Source organism: Sparus aurata, chromosome 14, assembly GCF_900880675.1.
Source record: "Sparus aurata chromosome 14, fSpaAur1.1, whole genome shotgun sequence".
NCBI lineage: Eukaryota > Metazoa > Chordata > Actinopteri > Spariformes > Sparidae > Sparus > Sparus aurata.
In genome coordinates this window covers 25,198,548-25,218,721 of record NC_044200.1, presented here as the reverse complement: position 1 = coordinate 25,218,721, position 20,174 = coordinate 25,198,548, and the positions used below count along the sequence as shown (strand labels likewise).

The following is a 20,174-nucleotide window of genomic DNA, read 5'->3' as shown; positions in this document are numbered from 1 at the left end:
TTTTTTTCCTTCCATCTGGAAACAAACGGAAGCTCGTGTGTGCCGGAGAGAGAACGGATCGAACATTAGCAATGATGAAAACGAGTCACAGTGAGTCAGACTGAAGTGATGTCGGGTCAAAGTTCTGATGATCCTCACAGTTGTTACCTCTTAAAGAACCCAAGAACAGCTTGACCCGCCCGGACCCGACAGCCTCCTTTAATCCAATCAGACGAGATCACAAAGCAAACTTCCCCCGAGACATTAACCAGAACCCAACAAGAACAAATTCCTTCATCTGGATCAGCACCAAAGTTAATGAGGTCTGTTCTGATCCGAGACTCGTCCTCCATCCAGGCTTGGTGGAAATCTGTTGAGTAGTTTTGACGAACCGATCGATCGATCGATCAATCAGCGGGAGAGGAACGTGACGGAGACGAAACTTCTGAGTATTTTTATTTCTCATGATTATATTTATTGAACGTTTGACTCGGTTCATCTCAGATTTCATATCTCGCATTTAAAAGTTTGAATTTTCAGTTGCTTTTATTTGAAATGAGTATTTTTGTGACTTTTTGAATCTTTAATGTGACGTGAACGTTTTATTTTACCTTCTCATCCCGCTGACTCGATGAAGTTCTGATTTAAAACCCAAAGTTCTGACCCGGCTGTAAATCTTTTAGCTGTGACGTCATTCAGAAGTTTGGTTTATTATAATTTGACCTTCTGATCTTTTCTTCTGGTCTTGGCCGCACTGAGCTTCCGTAGTGAGAAACACTCGTTGATAGGAATCCTTCATGTTCATCTCGTGTAAAAAACAAAGAGCTGGTGTACAGAACTGTTCTGATGACTTTTATATTCGAGGCATTTGTGACAATTCAGGATGATCGACTAATTGATTATGCAACGCTTGACTGTGAGCAATACTGTGAAGGAGCTGATCGACGGCGCCGCGACCAATCAGTGCGAGGCGAACGTGACGCACTCGTTGAGACCGTCGACGCTGTACGAAGCTTCTGTTCTGTAGAACTTTGGTGTCGTGTCGTCTGGTTCTGTCTGGCTGAACATCGGCCCGGTGTTCAGACTCCTGGTCGTCTGATTCACCTGGTTAGTTTCTTCTTCTCCTTTTCTTAAATGTCTGTTATTTTCCCGAACACTTCGCCTTTTGGAAAACCTCCGTAGAAAAGTGCCTGACGGTGTTCAGTTAAATGAGGCTGATGAATCTGGGAGTCGAGGTGTTGCTGTGTGTTTCTGACTGCCAACAAATCTCAGAAGAACCGCTCTCTCCTGGTACCGAGTCTGGTGCCGACCCGTGAGAGTCAGATGGTTATCGGTCATCGTGTGGGTTGAGTCCACATCAGAAGTAGGAGGATTTGTTGACATGAAGAAATAAACAGAACATCACAGAACACAGCCTGTCGGGGCCCGCGGGCCTCCTCTTTAGAATCCTGAGCAACAGTTTAAAATGGCGTCTGTTCTGAGGCGCCACGCGGTGACGGTAAATTAAAACAATGTTTACATCCACAGTATTTTCCTCTCGTCGATGTTGATCTGATAAACGTAAGAAAACGTATCGAGGTCACCAGATAAATCACCTGAACGTCACGGCTGCTCCCTCGTCCTCGTCTGCTCCTGCAGGGAGACGACAGCTGAACGTCTCAGATATCCTCCTCCTCCCCAGAACCTGCCCTGCTGCTGCCTGAGTGTGTGCAGGTGTGTTCAGGTGTGTTCAGGTGTTTGTCTTCACTGCAGGACGCGTTCATCTGACGCTGCTTGATGAATCTTCCGCAGCCTGTTTTTATTTCAATGTTTTTGTTTTGCTCATATCGAAGGAAAATTTGCCAAATGAATTCATTTGTTCATTGATTTTTCATTTTGTTTCATTTTGTTTCATTTTGATATGGTGACAAAACTTCTGTTAGAACCAATAAAGTGTTTACTAATCCTGAGAACGCTGTTTTATTACTGCATCAAGCTGCTGTACTGCAGTACTGTTACTGCAGTACTGTTACTGCATCGAGCCGCTGTACTGCAGTACTGTTACTGCATCGAGCCGCTGTACTGCGGTACTGTTACTGTATCGAGCCGCTGTACTGCAGTACTGTTACTGTATCGAGCCGCTGTACTGCGGTACTGTTACTGTATCGAGCCGCTGTACTGCAGTACTGTTACTGCATCGAGCTGCTGTACTGCGGTACTGTTACTGTATCGAGCCGCTGTACTGCAGTACTGTTACTGTATCGAGCCGCTGTACTGCGGTACTGTTACTGCATCGAGCTGCTGTACTGCAGTACTGTTACTGCATCGAGCTGCTGTACTGCGGTACTGTTACTGTATCGAGCTGCTGTACTGCAGTACTGTTACTGCATCGAGCTGCTGTACTGCGGTACTGTTACTGTATCGAGCTGCTGTACTGCAGTACTGTTACTGCATCGAGCTGCTGTACTGCAGTACTGTTACTGCATCGAGCTGCTGTACTGCGGTACTGTTACTGTATCGAGCTGCTGTACTGCGGTACTGTTACTGTATCGAGCCGCTGTACTGCAGTACTGTTACTGCATCGAGCTGCTGTACTGCGGTACTGTTACTGTATCGAGCTGCTGTACTGCAGTACTGTTACTGCATCAAGCTGCTGTACTGCAGTACTGTTACTGTATCGAGCTGCTGTACTGCGGTACTGTTACTGTATCGAGCTGCTGTACTGCAGTACTGTTACTGCATCGAGCTGCTGTACTGCAGTACTGTTACTGTATCGAGCTGCTGTACTGCAGTACTGTTACTGCATCAAGCTGCTGTACTGCAGTACTGTTACTGTATCGAGCTGCTGTACTGCGGTACTGTTACTGTATCGAGCTGCTGTACTGCGGTACTGTTACTGCATCGAGCTGCTGTACTGCAGTACTGTTACTGTATCGAGCTGCTGTACTGCGGTACTGTTACTGTATCGAGCCGCTGTACTGCAGTACTGTTACTGCATCGAGCCGCTGTACTGCGGTACTGTTACTGTATCGAGCCGCTGTACTGCGGTACTGTTACTGCATCGAGCTGCTGTACTGCAGTACTGTTACTGCATCGAGCTGCTGTACTGCAGTACTGTTACTGCATCGAGCCGCTGTACTGCAGTACTGTTACTGCATCGAGCTGCTGTACTGCAGTACTGTTACTGTATCGAGCTGCTGTACTGCGGTACTGTTACTGTATCGAGCTGCTGTACTGCGGTACTGTTACTGCATCGAGCTGCTGTACTGCAGTACTGTTACTGCATGAAGCCGACAGTACTGCAGTACTGTTACTGCATCGAGCTGCTGTACTGCAGTACTGTTACTGCATGAAGCCGACAGTACTGCAGTACTGTTACTGCATCGAGCTGCTGTACTGCAGTACTGTTACTGCATGAAGCCGACAGTACTGCGGTACTGTTACTGCATCGAGCTGCTGTACTGCAGTACTGTTACTGCATCGAGCCGCTGTACTGCGGTACTGTTACTGCATCGAGCTGCTGTACTGCGGTACTGTTACTGCATCGAGCTGCTGTACTGCGGTACTGTTACTGTATCGAGCCGCTGTACTGCAGTACTGTTACTGCATCGAGCTGCTGTACTGCAGTACTGTTACTGTATCGAGCCGCTGTACTGCGGTACTGTTACTGCATCGAGCCGCTGTACTGCGGTACTGTTACTGCATCGAGCTGCTGTACTGCAGTACTGTTACTGTATCGAGCCGCTGTACTGCAGTACTGTTACTGCATGAAGCCGACAGTACTGCAGTACTGTTACTGCATCGAGCCGCTGTACTGCAGTACTGTTACTGCATCGAGCCGCTGTACTGCAGTACTGTTACTGCATCGAGCCGCTGTACTGCAGTACTGTTACTGCATCGAGCCGCTGTACTGCGGTACTGTTACTGCATCGAGCCGCTGTACTGCAGTACTGTTACTGCATCGAGCCGCTGTACTGCAGTACTGCTACTGCATCGAGCCGCTGTACTGCAGTACTGTTACTGCATCGAGCCGCTGTACTGCTGTACTGTTACTGCATCGAGCCGCTGTACTGCAGTACTGTTACTGCATGAAGCCGACAGTACTGCAGTACTGTTACTGCATCGAGCCGCTGTACTGCAGTACTGTTACTGTATCGAGCTGCTGTACTGCAGTACTGTTACTGCATCGAGCCGCTGTACTGCAGTACTGTTACTGCATCGAGCCGCTGTACTGCAGTACGGTTACTGCATCGAGCCGCTGTACTGCAGTACTGTTACTGTATCGAGCTGACTGTACTGCAGTACTGTTACTGCATGAAGCCGACAGTACTGCGGTACTGTTACTGCATCGAGCCGCTGTACTGCGGTACTGTTACTGCATCGAGCCGCTGTACTGCGGTACTGTTACTGCGTCGAGCCGCTGTACTGCGGTACTGTTACTGCGTCGAGCCGCTGTACTGCGGTACTGTTACTGCGTCGAGCCGCTGTACTGCGGTACTGTTACTGCGTCGAGCCGCTGTACTGCGGTACTGTTACTGCGTCGAGCCGCTGTACTGCGGTACTGTTACTGCGTCGAGCCGCTGTACTGCGGTACTGTTACTGCGTCGAGCCGCTGTACTGCGGTACTGTTACTGCGTCGAGCCGCTGTACTGCAGTACTGTTACTGCATCGAGCCGACTGTACTGCAGTACTGTTACTGCATGAAGCCGACAGTACTGCAGTACTCTTACTGCATGAAGCCGACAGTACTGCAGTACTCTTACTGCATGAAGCCGACAGTACTGCAGTACTCTTACTACATGAAGCCGACAGTACTGCAGTACTTTTACTACATGAAGCTGACAGTACTGCAGTACTTTTACTACATGAAGCTGACTGTACTGCAGTACTTTTACTACATGAAGCTGACAGTACTGCAGTACTTTTACAACATGAAGCTGACAGTACTGCAGTACTTTTACTACATGAAGCTGACTGTACTGCAGTACTTTTACTACATGAAGCTGACAGTACTGCAGTACTTTTACTACATGAAGCTGACAGTACTGCAGTACTTGTACTACATGACGCTGACAGTACTGCAGTACTTTGACTCAATAATAAACAGGTCACCTGACGGTGTCAGTACCTGCCTGAGGCCACCAGGTGGCAGCACTCCGCCAGGTTACATCCGGCTGTGATCACCAAAGGTACTTTAGAGGTACTTGTACTTCACATGAATATTTTCATTTCATACTACTTTCTACTCCACTCCGTTTAATTAAGAGTTATATTTAGTCTTGTTCTATACATTTAAACCTAAACATGATGTAATGAGTCACAGATGACGTCATGATGTTTCTGCTGTCACACTATAATTATCCTCATTAAGGTGTCAGTGAGTTGTGTCGGTACAGCAGAGTTTTGTACAGAGGTTCTGTCCTCACTGCAGAGGCGCAGGTTCGAGTCCCGCCGGAGTCTCCTGCTGTGTGTCACCTGCTCTCATCCTGTTCCTGTCACCTGTGAAGCAGCGCTGTCAACAAAGGACTCATAATAATAACCGATAACTAGAAAAATTGCATTTCCTGCAAAAATACAGTGTGAATGCTGAAGGCCGAAGCGATTTGGGAAATCTGCTGGACGTGCTGCCAAAAATGCATAAAACTATAAGAATGTTGAAAAAAAGGCGAAAAGCTGTAGATTAAGAGGGCAGGAAGATGTTAAAATTGTGAAAAAGGGCTAAAAATGTGAAAAGTTAAAGGGTGAAAGAGCTGAAAATGGCCGCACATGCGCTGGAGCAGGAGCAACCATGGAGCAAGCCAACAAGATTTCCTACATTTCTCTGTATATATTGTCTATGTAAAGTGAAAGATGTGGAATCCAGATCCAGCTGAAGAGAATTCTTTCTCCAGATTTTCCAGCTGCTTTACACTGTAGCAATGATGTCACACACTCTGGCTCCAGCACTAAACATGCATTCTTCAGATACACACGCGGAGAAATACAGAGACACAGATCAGAATGTCCCTATAAGAATGAATGTGAAAACGCCTGCCAAAGCCCTGCGATTTTTGAGAAAACTGTAATAGTTATCGCCAAAATATTTACATGTTGAGTAACAGGAGACATTGCTGAACGCACTCATGTCGTTTATATTTCTGTAGAGTGCATAATGAGGATACAGGAGCGAGAGACAAAACAGGTACCGTCTGAGATCCTCCAGAAATTTAGGCTCAAAATTAACGGTTTATGGGGGGAACGATGACTTCTTGTCACTCTCGGGCTTCTAAATCCAAAACCCTTAATCCTACATCTGAAATAAGACCATCAGCTGAAACCCAACAAGATTTCCTACATTTATATGTCTATATTGTCTATGTCAAGTAAAAGATGTGGGATCCAAATCAAGCTGAAGTGAATTTCTTTCCTGTTTTCGGAGCTGCTCTACACTCTGGGGTGCGGCAGTTGATGATGTCACGCACTCTAGCTGACGCAATACACACCCATTATAAACTCAGAAGACAGGCTTAAAATCCTTAAAACTAAAACTGCGACCATTTCAAAACCGTACAAGATTTTAAAAAACTGAATACAGGTCCAACAGTTCAGATCTTATGACTGTTTTAAAGTTTGAATGGTGTGTCTCTAGCTCAACGTATGAGGAACAAGAAGAGGCTGAAAGTCGATGAGTTTTGAAGAGGATTTGAAGCTTTTCCCATTTGCTGCAATGTTAAATTTTTTTTTGAAAAAGCTGAATTGCTGAAAAAGCTGAAGAGTTGAAAAGCTGAACATTTTAATAGTTGAATGGTTTAAATAGCTGAAGGTATGTTGAAGTTATAGCAGAATGACATTTGAAAAATTCCCCATAAGGATGAATGGGAGAAATTTTGCAGAAAAAGCTGAATATTTCCAAAAGTATAATAGTTAGAAAAGCCAAAAGTAATAGCAGTAATGTCCTTAAAAAGCTGAACATTTTGATGGTTGAATGGTTTCAATCGCTCAAAATTTGAAGGAGTTCAAAACGGACAAAAAACGTGCGGGAGAAGAATAATAAATTCCAGAAGAACAATAGTGTAATAGTGTAATAAAACTACGTCCTCATGAGGAGTGACTGTCAGTGAGGCCGGTGTCTGCAGTGAGAGGACAGAGCTGAGGGGGCAGCAGAGAGCAGAGAGCCCTGCGGTCCGCCGCCGCAGAAGAAGAAGCACAGCAGCAGTAGAAGAAGAAGCAGCCCATGTGAGAGCAGCAGCATGTCTCCACCGGGAGGGAAGATCAACAGACCCAAAACTGTAAGAAACTCTGATTTATGTCTAACATGTGGATGAAAACACAGAACAGGACGAACAGAAGCTTTAACTTCCTGTTGTGACCTTTATTATACCGGAAATAACAACGAACACAGAGCCGGACTGTTAGCAGCTAGCATGGAGAGCTAACGTAAACACTGCGGCTCCACGAGCGAGCTAACATGTGTACTGCTATCATGTAGTACAAGTACTGCAGTACTGTCAGCATCATGTAGTACAAGTACTGCAGTACAGTCAGCTTTATGTAGTACAAGTACTGCAGTACTGTCAGCGTCATGTAGTACAAGTACTGCAGTACTGTCAGCGTCATGTAGTACAAGTACTGCAGTACCGTCAGCGTCATGTAGTACAAGTACTGCAGTACTGTCAGCGTCATGTAGTACAAGTACTGCAGTACTGTCAGCGTCATGTAGTACAAGTACTGCAGTACAGTCAGCATCATGTAGTACAAGTACTGCAGTACTGTCAGCGTCATGTAGTACAAGTACTGCAGTACTGTCAGCGTCATGTAGTACAAGTACTGCAGTACAGTCAGCATCATGTAGTACAAGTACTGCAGTACTGTCAGCGTCATGTAGTACAAGTACTGCAGTACAGTCAGCGTCATGTAGTACAAGTACTGCAGTACTGTCAGCGTCATGTAGTACAAGTACTGCAGTACTGTCAGCGTCATGTAGTACAAGTACTGTCAGCTTCATGTAGTACAAGTACTGCAGTACTGTCAGCGTCATGTAGTACAAGTACTGTCAGCTTCATGTAGTACAAGTACTGCAGTACTGTCAGCGTCATGTAGTACAAGTACTGCAGTACAGTCAGCGTCATGTAGTACAAGTACTGCAGTACAGTCAGCGTCATGTAGTACAAGTCTTGCAGTACAGTCAGCTTCATGTAGTACAAGTACTGCAGTACTGTCAGCGTCATGTAGTACAAGTACTGCAGTACAGTCAGCATCATGTAGTACAAGTACTGCAGTACTGTCAGCGTCATGTAGTACAAGTACTGCAGTACAGTCAGCGTCATGTAGTACAAGTACTGCAGTACTGTCAGCGTCATGTAGTACAAGTACTGTCAGCTTCATGTAGTACAAGTACTGCAGTACTGTCAGCGTCATGTAGTACAAGTACTGTCAGCTTCATGTAGTACAAGTACTGCAGTACTGTCAGCGTCATGTAGTACAAGTACTGCAGTACAGTCAGCGTCATGTAGTACAAGTACTGCAGTACAGTCAGCGTCATGTAGTACAAGTCTTGCAGTACAGTCAGCTTCATGTAGTACAAGTACTGCAGTACAGTCAGCTTCATGTAGTACAAGTACTGCAGTACAGTCAGCTTCATGTAGTACAAGTCTTGCAGTACAGTCAGCTTCATGTAGTACAAGTCTTGCAGTACAGTCAGCTTCATGTAGTACAAGTACTGCAGTACAGTCGGCTTCATGTAGTACAAGTACTGCAGTACAGTCAGCTTCATGTAGTACAAGTACCGCAGTACAGTCGGCTTCATGTAGTACAGTACTGCAGTACAGTCGGCTTCATGTAGTACAAGTACTGCAGTACAGTCAGCTTCATGTAGTACAAGTACCGCAGTACAGTCAGCTTCATGTAGTACAAGTACTGCAGTACAGTCAGCTTCATGTAGTGAAAGTACTGCAGTACAGTCAGCTTCATGTAGTACAAGTACTGCAGTACAGTCAGCTTCATGTAGTACAAGTACTGCAGTACAGTCAGCTTCATGTAGTACAAGTACTGCAGTACAGTCAGCTTCATGTAGTACAAGTACTGCAGTACAGTCAGCTTCATGTAGTACAAGTACTGCAGTACTGTCAGCATCATGTTGTAAAAGTACTGCAGTACTGTCAGCATCATGTAGTACAAGTACTGCAGTACAGTCAGCTTCATGTAGTGAAAGTACTGCAGTACAGTCAGCTTCATGTAGTACAAGTACTGCAGTACAGTCAGCTTCATGTAGTACAAGTACTGCAGTACTGTCAGCTTCATGTAGTACAAGTACTGCAGTACAGTCAGCTTCATGTAGTAAAAGTACTGCAGTACAGTCAGCTTCATGTAGTACAAGTACTGCAGTACAGTCAGCTTTATGTAGTACAAGTACTGCAGTACAGTCAGCTTCATGTAGTACAAGTACTGCAGTACAGTCAGCTTCATGTAGTACAAGTACTGCAGTACTGTCAGCATCATGTTGTAAAAGTACTGCAGTACAGTCAGCTTCATGTAGTACAAGTACTGCAGTACAGTCAGCTTCATGTAGTACAAGTACTGCAGTACAGTCAGCTTCATGTAGTACAAGTACTGCAGTACAGTCAGCTTCATGTAGTAAAAGTACTGCAGTACAGTCAGCTTTATGTAGTACAAGTACTGCAGTACAGTCAGCTTCATGTAGTACAAGTACTGCAGTACAGTCAGCTTCATGTAGTACAAGTACTGCAGTACAGTCAGCTTCATGTAGTAAAAGTACTGCAGTACAGTCAGCTTCATGTAGTACAAGTACTGCAGTTACAGTGTCAGCAGCTGTTAGCATGTGTTAGCAGCTGTTAGCAGTGTTAGCATGTGTTAGCAGCTGTTAGCAGTGTAAGCAGGTGTTAGCTGCTGTTAGCAGTGTTAGCAGTTGTTAGCAGTGTAAGCAGGTGTTAGCTGCTGTTAGCAGTTGTTAGCAGTGTTAGCAGTTGTTAGCAGTGTTAGCAGTTGTTAACAGTGTTAGCAGGTGTTAGCAGCTGTTAGCAGTATTAGCAGTGTGAGCAGCTGTTAGCAGTATTAGCAGTGTGAGCAGCTGTTAGCAGTATTAGCAGTGTGAGCAGCTGTTAGCATGTGTTAGCAGCTGTTAGCAGTGTTAGCATGTGTTAGCATGTGTTAGCAGCTGTTAGCAGTATAAGCAGGTGTTAGCTGCTGTTAGCAGTGTTAGCAGTGTTAGCTGCTGTTAGCAGCTGTTAGCAGTGTCAGCTGTATTAACTGCTCGTCTATCTACTCGTCATGTCTGTTCATCTTGTCTTCACGCTGCAGGAACTCGGTAAGAAGCTTTTCAAGCGGCGGCGAGTTCTGAGCCGAGAGAAGAGGAAGAGACATCAGATCGTGGGCGCCGTGGTCGACCAGGGTCTCATCACCGTCCATCACCTGAAGAAGAGAAAGTGAGTGACAGCTGTCAGGACACAGTGTGGGCCTGGAGACGGACCGGGAGCGTCAGAACAGAACATGTTGTCTGACTCTGTGTTTTGTGTCAGGTCGAGCCCGCGAGCCAACATCACTCTGTCTGGGAAGAAGAAGAGGAAGCTGCTGAAACAGCTGCAGCACATGCAGCAGGAGAAGGCCGGGATGGAAGGTAGAGCTGCACCATCGATCACCAGTTATTGATCCACAGCCGCTGTGACAAACTGTCAGTCATTCTAACTCTGACGTGTTTCCTCTGTCCTCAGCCGAAGCAGCACCAGCAGCAGCAGCACCACCGAAGAAGAAACAGGACTCGACGTCTGCTCCAACCAACAAGAAGAAGAAGAAGAAGAAGAGAGCAGCCGGAGTGCAGGGCGACGTGGAGATGGCAGACATCGAGTGACGAACACAGAGCCGACTGTTTGAACTGGACTCTGAGACGGTCGAGTGAGTTCTGGTGTTGGTTCGTGTCGGAGGAACGTTTGTCTGTTTGTGTCGGACACAAAGACTCAGACGCAGGAAGCTGTGTGACCGCAGGACGCACAGGAAGACGATCGATAAGGAAGAACTATCAGTTTATTATTGATTTGTCAAGACAACATCCGCTCATCCAAAGATTTCTGATCTGTTACGAGACGTTTGTTGACGCGAAGATGAGTTTTGATTTTAATAAACCTGTTTAGTTCTTTATTATCTGTCGCTCACCTGTTTGGTCGCTCCTGACATTATAATATTATCACATTATATATTCATTAACTCCTCCTGGTGGACAGAACTGCCGTCTGTGGGACGACATGGTCCTGTGAATAAATAGATAATAAATGTGCCTGCAGCTTCTTCACTGCTGTTTCACTTCCTGATGTTGTTTATTTCATCAATATTATATTAAAAAGTCCATAATTTTACTAAAACATCAAGTGTGCTGTTATTCTGTTCTTGTTGTGTGTTTTCTGTTCTATAGTTTTATCTGTAAAAAGGATTCTTGCCAATCGTCACCATCTATCATCTATTTTTATTTCATTTTGACTTCAGTTTCACTTTTATTCTTGTCATCTGTGAGCTTCCGTACTTTTTCTACTTGTAGTATTAGTAAATTAATAGACAAATAGAAAATCTTGTAATCTTGACTTTGTTTTCTAACATTTCTTCTATTTTCTTTTCTACCTACCTCATTTTCTTGTCCTTAATGAGCTTCTGTACATTTAGAGGTTTTTTTTGAGTAAATTCCTACAAAAACAAACCTTGAAAATCTCATAACCTTCATTTAGAATCTCAACATCTTGATAATGAGTTTCATACTGGCTCACCAGCAGTCAGCTGACTCCACTGCATGCACAACATTTATATTAATAGAGCATTGAAGGGGTTATTTTGCAAAAACAGATCTCAGGTTGTATTTATTATCCTAATCTCTGTGTGTGTGTGTGTGTGTGTGTGTGTGTCTCTCTCTGTGTGTGTGTGTGTCTCTGTGTGTGTGTCTCTCTGTGTGTGTGTGTGTGTGTCTGTGTGTGTGTGTGTGTCTCTGTGTGTGTCTCTGTGTGTGTGTGTGTGTGTGTGTGTGTGTTTTGTGTGTTTTGTGTTGACATCTCACCTTTCCTGAGCAGACATTTTTATATGTCAGCACATTTTGTCCGTTCCACACAAACAACATTCTCTGATGACCTCCTTTGACCCCGATGATGAACGATGTGTATTTTCAGAGGAAGTCCCCAATGAAATATGGTCATCTCAAAAAAGTGTGTGTTTTGTGCTCCTGCTGATATTTCACAACTCATCCGATCGATGACTCACTCTGGGATGTGATCGGGTCACATGTAACGCAGCAGAGTGAATCTCCCTGACCTGCTGACCTCGCTGCCACAGATCCGGTGCTTTCAGGAAGATAACGGCCATTTCAGCTCACTCTGAATCCAGCTCTCATTTTACACTTTCACATTTTCCACGTCCCCTTTTCTGTTGTGTTGGAGAGACAAAGGTACAACAGAGCGACGCTCCGGCTGCTGTCACCTGACTGCACAGTGACAGTCACACAGAGAACAACTGATCTCAGCTGCACAGACTCTTTGGTGACAGCAGGAAGGTGATTATTACTAAAACTGTAAAGAATTCACCAAGAACAGACTTGATACAGGACACAGATTAGACTTTATTTAAAAAACTCCTTTCAGAGAGTGAGTGGCCAGAATGAGGAATGAGGGAGAAACAACAACACTGCGTTCTGTTCCACAGTGAAGACTGAAAGCTTAGAGATGATTGTGAGTCCAGTTGTACAGTTTGAAGGAGATGCTCAGTTTGTGGTGCTCTGAGATCCAGGAACAGAAAATCCTGCACAGTTGTTCAGTATAATAACACACTCTTCATGCAAGAAGCCAGAGAAGAACATCATGTAGGACATCATCACACATCATGTGACTGCAGCAGAACCACAATCCTTAAACTGGACACAGCGGAAAAGAAAACGGATGAATGCTTCCACGCAGAGCAAAGACCGAGAGGAAGGCAGAGATCTAATCTTCATGTGCTTTAGAAAATAAGGTTACTGTCGTATAAATAACCACAGTAAGTAGATAGTGACTAATGATAAGTGATAATAACTGTTAAAGTAAGACATGAAGGTAATACGAGTGAGAGAGATGCTGAAACATACGGCTGATCACAGCGGACTGAAAAGTGCCTCTGCTGATTAAAGCTGCTGTGAGATGATGTGAGTGTGACGCAGATATACAACACTGTTACTGTTCTTTTAAATGCAGCGCCAACAGTGATCAGATATTATGGGATATATCAAGAAGCCTGAAGGCCAGAGTCTCTCAGAGCCGCAGACATGGACAGAAGGAGAGCAGCTGTTTAAAGAACCAACGGCAGGTGAAGAGCAGCAGGTGAAGAGCAGCAGGTGAAGAGCAGCAGGTGAAGAGCAGCAGGTGAAGAGTAGCAGGTGGACGAGCAGATCTGCACGTCAGCTGAAGCTTCACACAGACACAGAAGGTGGAACGGGATTTTCCATAGAGAATAACAGCGTCAGCAGAAATAAAGAGGAACACCGGACCCGACCCCTTCTGTTTAAACTCAACCCACTGAGTCACCGGAAGAACAGAAACATACATTCAGATTCTCCAGTGTAGTAAACAGAAGACACAGTGTAACAGAGACTACTGCTACATCTGAAGAATCCATAAAGTCCTTATTTGTGTCTGTTCTTATGTTCCTACTCTATTTGTACTCCGTGGTTGAACAGCAGGCTCAGTGTCTGTACTGTGACCGCCATCGCTAACACAACCCGACAAAGACAACGTGTTTTATCATGAATGTAACAGAACATGTTAGCGTGTCAGCACTCAGCGCTGTCACGCTAACATGTCTGTTTTGGGAAATCTTGTCTGTCACCTGCTCGTGTCATCACTGGTAGCATGAGGCGCTACCTGCAGCCCAGTCAGGTTGCACAGGTAGTCCAGCTCCTCCAGGATTGGCCAGACTCTGTAATTACATCATCACCTGACGCACTGTTTCCCCATAAGCTAACATTGTGAAAGAAGCGTCTGTGAAACAGTGGATAAATCCCTCTGAGCATCACAGCCCCCGCAAAATGACTCATCTGACATTTGATAGGCATTCAGTCTAATAACATTTGGAAAGTCTAGAAGAGATATCGTTTTATTCTCATTCAAGTTAGCCCGGCACTAAACAGGAAGTTAGCTTCCAGTTTAGTTTATCCACTGCTTTACTTTGTTTCATAATGTTAGCTTACGGGAAAAGGTCGCCTCAGGCCGCAGGCGTCAGGTGACGCTGTAGTTACACCGTCATGAAAACTGGCTTCAAACCGCGACACACTTCCACCTACGAGGCTGCGTCCAGGTTTATATTTGAGTTCCTGGTCTGGACCTCTAACTGCACTGCTAATGAGCTAAATAGCTAAGTTAATGGCAGCTACAGTTAGCAGTAGGTTACTTTGGTGAAAGTTATATTTTACAGGTGGCCAATTCTTACATACAGCAGCTTTAATATCATACGAGCATTGTTGTTTTGAAGTAACTTAAAACCACCCTAAATATTCACATCAGTCATGTGAAGGTGAGTACAGACTGAGCTACAGAGAGGACGGAGGACACACAGAGAGGACTGTGATGGTGAGTTTTATCTAGTTTAAAGTTAATGAGCCAATTAGCTAACTAGCTAATGCCTCCTGCTAACATCATGCTAACGTTAGCTCTCTCAAACTGAGTTACACAAAATACAAATGTGTTTAGAAAATAAGATTTATTGTTTATCAAATATTAATTGTGTATTCTTTGTACCAGGATGTCAGTGATTCATTATTAATTGATGCCATTAAGATTTTCCTTAATTAAAAATGTATCACTCGACTGTCAGGGACGGAACAAATGTATCAAGAAGTATCAATAACAATATACAAAATACTTGTATGAGAAAGTGTATTTCTGTGTATTTGTATTTAACTACATGTCATTTGTCATTCTATGCAAACTGATATTATTATATTATTATTATTCAGTGTTTAAGGGAACATGTGACTTTCTCAGTAGATAACAGTTAATGCAGAGCTCTTTTAAACGTAATGAGTTACTTTTAAAAAGCAACACTGGTTGTATTTTGTTGGGCCAGTTGTTGACAGACAGGAGCTCCACGATAAAATGAAATCATTCGTTTGTGTGATTTGGTTTATCACTGAAGTTACTTCATGTTTTTAATCAGTTCTTTTACCTCCTCGTGTCGGCTGCCTGCTTCTGCACCAACAAGGATTCCTTCAGATTCAGAAAACTTTACTGACACCTGATATGTTACACAAGCACAGATCAGCGAGATAAAGAGCTATGGTAAAAAAAATATATAACAGTAACATAACTAAAAACACAGTTGAGACATCAAAAATCGTACAAAAGGCACTGTCATTAAAACAAATCATCAGTTTCTGTGAACTCATCAAGACAAACTGTGATCAGGTCAGATGATAATATTCTTCACCTTCACCGTCTCAGAAGGAGCGCAGGTGTCTCTGCTGTCTCCACTGATCCAGGAGCAGATCTTAACGATAATGTGCAGGATGAAACTGAAGTGAGAACACAGTTTACATCATCACATGAAGCAGGACAGAAATCATTACAGCTGAAATCATAAACAGCTCTCCTGCAGTCAGTGCTCATTATAACACAGAGCAGTGGAGTGATTGTAAAGTAATAAAGACATCATTATCATTTATGGTAACACGTCCAGTAACTTCATGATAAGCAGGTGGTAATAACAAAGATACATATTTAAATTGTATTTAAAATTACTCTCAAGTTACGACAATAATGACCTCAAAACATATTTAAAATGACCTCAATATTATTTATTAAAAATGTCTTCTAGTTGTTGATGAAGGTTCTCAGTCAGCCAGCTCGTCTAGTTATTACTCTCAGGTATGATTGTGAACATGAACCTGTTCATGTTGGTGATGTTTGTGTCTGTGTTGTTGTCTCAGACTGTCAGAAGTTGGAAGGTAAGCTGCAACCAGCTGCAAATTAAAATCACACGATCAACAGAGTTGGAACTGAAAAGGTTTTTTTTTAAAGGCTTATTAGAAAATGTAGGAAATGTTTTCATAAAGTAATGTTGGAGTAACTTTCAGTACATTTTGAGGTAATTATTGTGATAATTGGGGGGTGATTTAAAAAACATTAGCATGAAATGTGCAGACCTGTAAAACAAAGAGACGACACGTGTTCTGCCTGATTCTTGATGCTCACTCATCATCAGCAGGGACAGAGAGATTCAGAGGGACATTGTTCAGGTTCAGCTGTCTCTCACTTGTAAGCTCAGGATGGTTTGACTGGAGATCGTCATCAACGCTGTGATGGAAACTTGATCGCTGTCGTGATCCAGTCTGTGGCCGGCTGCTGCTCTGGTGAACATGTGGCCTGTGCTGTTGTACATCTGGTTATAAAGATCAGAATCACATGTTGTGCTCTTATCAAAGACTCCCACAGCGTACCAGCTGGAGTACAGGTTGAAATCAAAGGGCACAGAGAACATGACAGCTATTCTTCCATCACTCCGTCCTGTGGACTTGTTGTAGAGGTCGTAGCTGAAGACAGCAGCAGCTCCTCGAGCAGCGCCGGCAGTCTTGGAGAACAGAGCAGATCCAGATGAACAGTAGCAGTAACCAGGTTTAATCTTCAGAGGTAAAGGTCGGGCACAGAACCCGCTGACGAGGTGAACGCTGGACACACAGGAGAAAGAGATTACTTCATTCATTGTATGGAAAATATGTCAGTGAAAGAAAGAAAAAAACTGGACTTACCCGACATAACGGAGGGTGTAGTGACAGCTTTTATTAGTGATCTGGATGGAGCAGTGACGGTGAGTTGGTGCTGCTGTCACTGCTTCTTCTGTGCAACAAGTGAAACTGTTCAGACAGACGAGCACAGAGCAGAACTTCAGTGGTGCTGAGTGAGAACATGTGAAACATTAGTGTTAGTCTCAGTAAATCTAAAGAAGTGTATCACGTCTGTCTGTTCAGTCATGAGAAGCCTCTGAGTGGACGACTGTGAGGAGACAGACAGTCTGCACAGCATGTTCCTGTTTATTTATTATTCTAACTGGTTTTCTTTTCATATTCTTTCATATTTTAATCCTTTGCTGAGAAGAAATGAAACAAAATTTCGTTCTGCGTTCACTTGTTGCTCACTGAAAGACGATGAAGTCTGTGACTCAGAGAACGTGTGAAAGTACTGATGCAGCTCTTCTAAAGAACCTTAAAGGAACAGTTCTGAGAGAAACAGTCAGCTGTCCACATGTTGACACACCTTTACCTCAGCTGATGAATAATGTGTCCAACAACATTCAATAAACTGTTTTATTTCCCATCACATAGTGACAGAAACTCACCACTGAATAGGACAACAACGAACAGAAACCTTCTGACCCATCTTCAGTGAGGAGAGGTCCAGTTTCCAGATGCTCAGAGGTAAATGATGGATTTATATCTGAGCGCTGTGTATTAATGTGCTGCAGCTGGACAGGACAGCGTAGTGATGGGCGGAGCAGACACACTTAGCTCCTCCTCCCTCTTCTGATTGGACAAGCCAGCAGGCTCAGCGAGCAGCACACAGACGGAGCTGAAGAGCAGCGCCGCCGTGTGGTTACTTGTAAGCAGTGGCGGTTCTGGGGGGGCCAACAGTCCTGAGTCCGGACCCCCTGTGGCCCCCCGGACCAAGAGTCTGCATCAGCAACACAATGACAGATTTCTTACAATGATTTTGTACTGAAGGGACGCCAGAAATAAAGTCTCAGCATTTTACTGTCCAATTAAGAATGTTAATTTATCCCGTGTATGAATGAAGGGTTGGTGTTGTTTCCCGGGTTGAGTTGAGTTGAGTTGAGTTGAGTTGAGCTGAGCTGAGCTGAGCTGAGCTGAGCTGAGTTGAGTTGAGTTGAGCTGAGCTGAGCTGAGCTGAGCTGAGCTGAGCTGAGCTGAGCTGAGTTGAGTTGAGCTGAGCTGAGCTGAGCTGAGCTGAGCTGAGTTGAGTTGAGTTGAGTTGAGCTGAGCTGAGCTGAGCTGAGTTGAGTTGAGCTGAGCTGAGTTGAGCTGAGCTGAGCTGAGCTGAGCTGAGCTGAGCTGAGCTGAGCTGAGCTGAGCTGAGCTGAGCTGAGCTGAGTTGAGCTGAGCTGAGCTGAGCTGAGTTGAGTTGAGTTGTATCTGCCCCCCTATTAAAACTGCCCCTGTTTGTAAGAAGGGAGTAAAATACACCACAAATTTGTTCAAGCACATGAAAAATCATGTGAAAGAAAGAAGGAATTAAAGAAACGGAGAGACGAGGAGAGAAATCCCCCCCTGACCCCCCCTGACCCTGACAGACCCAGACAGACCCGGACAGACCCGGACCCCTGACCCAGAGGCAGAGACATGACAGGACCTTAGCGGGTCAGGGAATTTGGCCAGGATGTGAAGCACCCAGTAGCTCGGTATGGGTCTCTGGTTCCCTCTTCACAGACGCCCATTCTGCCAGATTGTAAACTGGCAGCAAACTGAATCTCTGTTATCGGCGCCACATCTTCTCTGTCCTCCAGAGCAAAGATGTCGTTCCACGTCATCCTGACCAGGCGCCGTGTCTCCAGGTGGGCGCTCCAGCTCAGACGCCGGTCCAGAACCTTCCGACACATCGTCCTCTGAAGTGTCTTCCATGTGTGTGTCCTTCCAGAGTCAATCCCAAATCCTGAAACAAAAACACGAGCACAATAAGAATAACTTTAGAAATCCTCAAAGGGATGTTATGATTTTATTTGATGTTATTTTCATTGTGATTCAGCTTCGTATAATACCAGTTATGACATGCTGACATTTGTTTTCTTGTATTTACTTTGTTATGGCGCAGTTCTGTTCATACACTCATATTGTCTTATAAATGGTTTCACACGTTCTCTCAGAGGCACAGAACACTACATGCTAACGACTGCACACTCATGTCAGCTTGTTATCCAATGACTGCTTTATACAATGTTATAAATATTAGCACTGTTGGTAATTACCACAGTCAGTAATTAGCTGCAGTCACAAGCCAAATGCTGGTAACGTTGGTGGCAGGTACATTAGCTTCAGTCACAAACCAACGGTCATCACTGGAGTGGCTGGTGAAGTTTACACTGTAACATTTGGCCAGTTACAGGTAAACTTACTTTACATCACAAGTTGTAAAGTGACAGTTGTAATTTACAACGTGTCAATAACGCGTCTTATTGCTTGATCCTGCCCCATGTCCCTTTAAAGTTTTCTTTAATTTTGACATATTTTATTGGCATCAATGAGCCTCCATACTTTCCTACATATAAAGAGGTTTCATAAAAAGAATTCTGACGAAAACATCCAGAAATAAATCTTCAGCTCATAACTTTGACTTTGTTTTCATGTATATTTTTACATTAAAACGTTTTTAAAGTGAATTAACAGAAAGTAACTAGAAAACCGCTCAGACTTCATTCAGCATCTTATAATCTTGATGTTTTCTAACATTTCTTCTATTTTTTTTACCCAATACTTTATATATTTTTTAATTCAGTTCAACTTTCTTGTCCTTAGTGAGCTTCTGTACTTTTTTTTATTAAGTAAATTCCTACAAAATAAAATCTTGAAAATGTCTTAATCCTCATTTGGTATTTCATCATTTTGACTTATTTAACTGCCATTAATGAGCCTCCATCCATTCTTTTTATCCCACATGATTCATCTGTTTTTCTACTTCATTTTGTCCGGTCCCCCATGTCCTCCATGTCTCCTGTCTCCTCAGTATGTCTCCTGTCTCCTCAGTGTGTCTCCTGTCTCCTCAGTGTGTCTCCTGTCTCCTCAGTGTGTCTCCTGTCTCCTAACCCTTATGTTCTCAGAGTGTCTCCTGTCTCCTCAGTGTGTCTCCTGTCTCCTCAGTGTGTCTCCTGTCTCCTAACCCTTCTGTCCTCAGTGTCTCGTGTCTCCTCAGTATGTCTCCTGTCTCCTCAGAGTGTCTCCTGTCTCCTCAGTGTGTCTCCTGTCTCCTCAGAGTGTCTCCTGTCTCCTCAGTGTGTCTCCTGACTCCTCAATATGTCTCCTGTCTCCTCAGAGTGTCTCCTGTCTCCTCAGTGTGTCTCCTGTCTCCTCAGAGTGTCTCCTGTCTCCTCAGTGTGTCTCCTGTCTCCTAACCCTTCTGTCCTCAGTGTCTCGTGTCTCCTCAGTGTGTCTCCTGTCTCCTCAGTATGTCTCCTGTCTCCTCAGAGTGTCTCCTGTCTCCTCAGTGTGTCTCCTGTCTCCT

At 44.3% G+C, this 20,174-nt stretch overlaps 2 protein-coding genes across 5 annotated transcripts; one reads left to right on the top strand and one right to left on the bottom strand.

Annotated features, from left to right (window-relative positions):
* The first annotated feature begins 7,074 nt into the window (after positions 1-7,074).
* On the top strand, positions 7,075-11,310 carry c4h11orf98 (chromosome 4 C11orf98 homolog). The gene is made up of 4 exons (XM_030440663.1): positions 7,075-7,226; positions 10,255-10,379; positions 10,473-10,570; positions 10,665-11,310. Exons 1-4 carry the CDS (start codon positions 7,188-7,190, stop codon positions 10,799-10,801), a joined length of 399 nt encoding a protein of 132 aa, XP_030296523.1. The 5' UTR covers positions 7,075-7,187; the 3' UTR covers positions 10,802-11,310.
* Positions 11,311-14,963: 3,653 nt separating this feature from the next.
* Positions 14,964-17,553, bottom strand: LOC115595810 (bryoporin-like). Of its 4 annotated transcripts, none has more exons than XR_003986779.1 (4): positions 17,284-17,553; positions 16,697-16,801; positions 15,379-16,615; positions 14,964-15,186 (listed from the first exon to the last, which is right to left on the bottom strand). XR_003986779.1 is itself a non-coding variant. In XM_030440656.1 (3 exons), the coding sequence occupies exons 1-3, from the start codon at positions 17,322-17,324 to the stop codon at positions 16,189-16,191; spliced, it is 573 nt and encodes a 190-aa protein (XP_030296516.1). In that variant the 5' UTR covers positions 17,325-17,553; the 3' UTR covers positions 15,160-16,188. The 4 variants fall into 4 exon arrangements, 1 of the variants encoding a protein (XP_030296516.1); XR_003986780.1 differs by having other exon boundaries at positions 15,160-15,910; positions 16,094-16,615; XR_003986781.1 differs by having other exon boundaries at positions 15,160-15,463; positions 16,094-16,615.
* Positions 17,554-20,174: the final 2,621 nt, after the last annotated feature.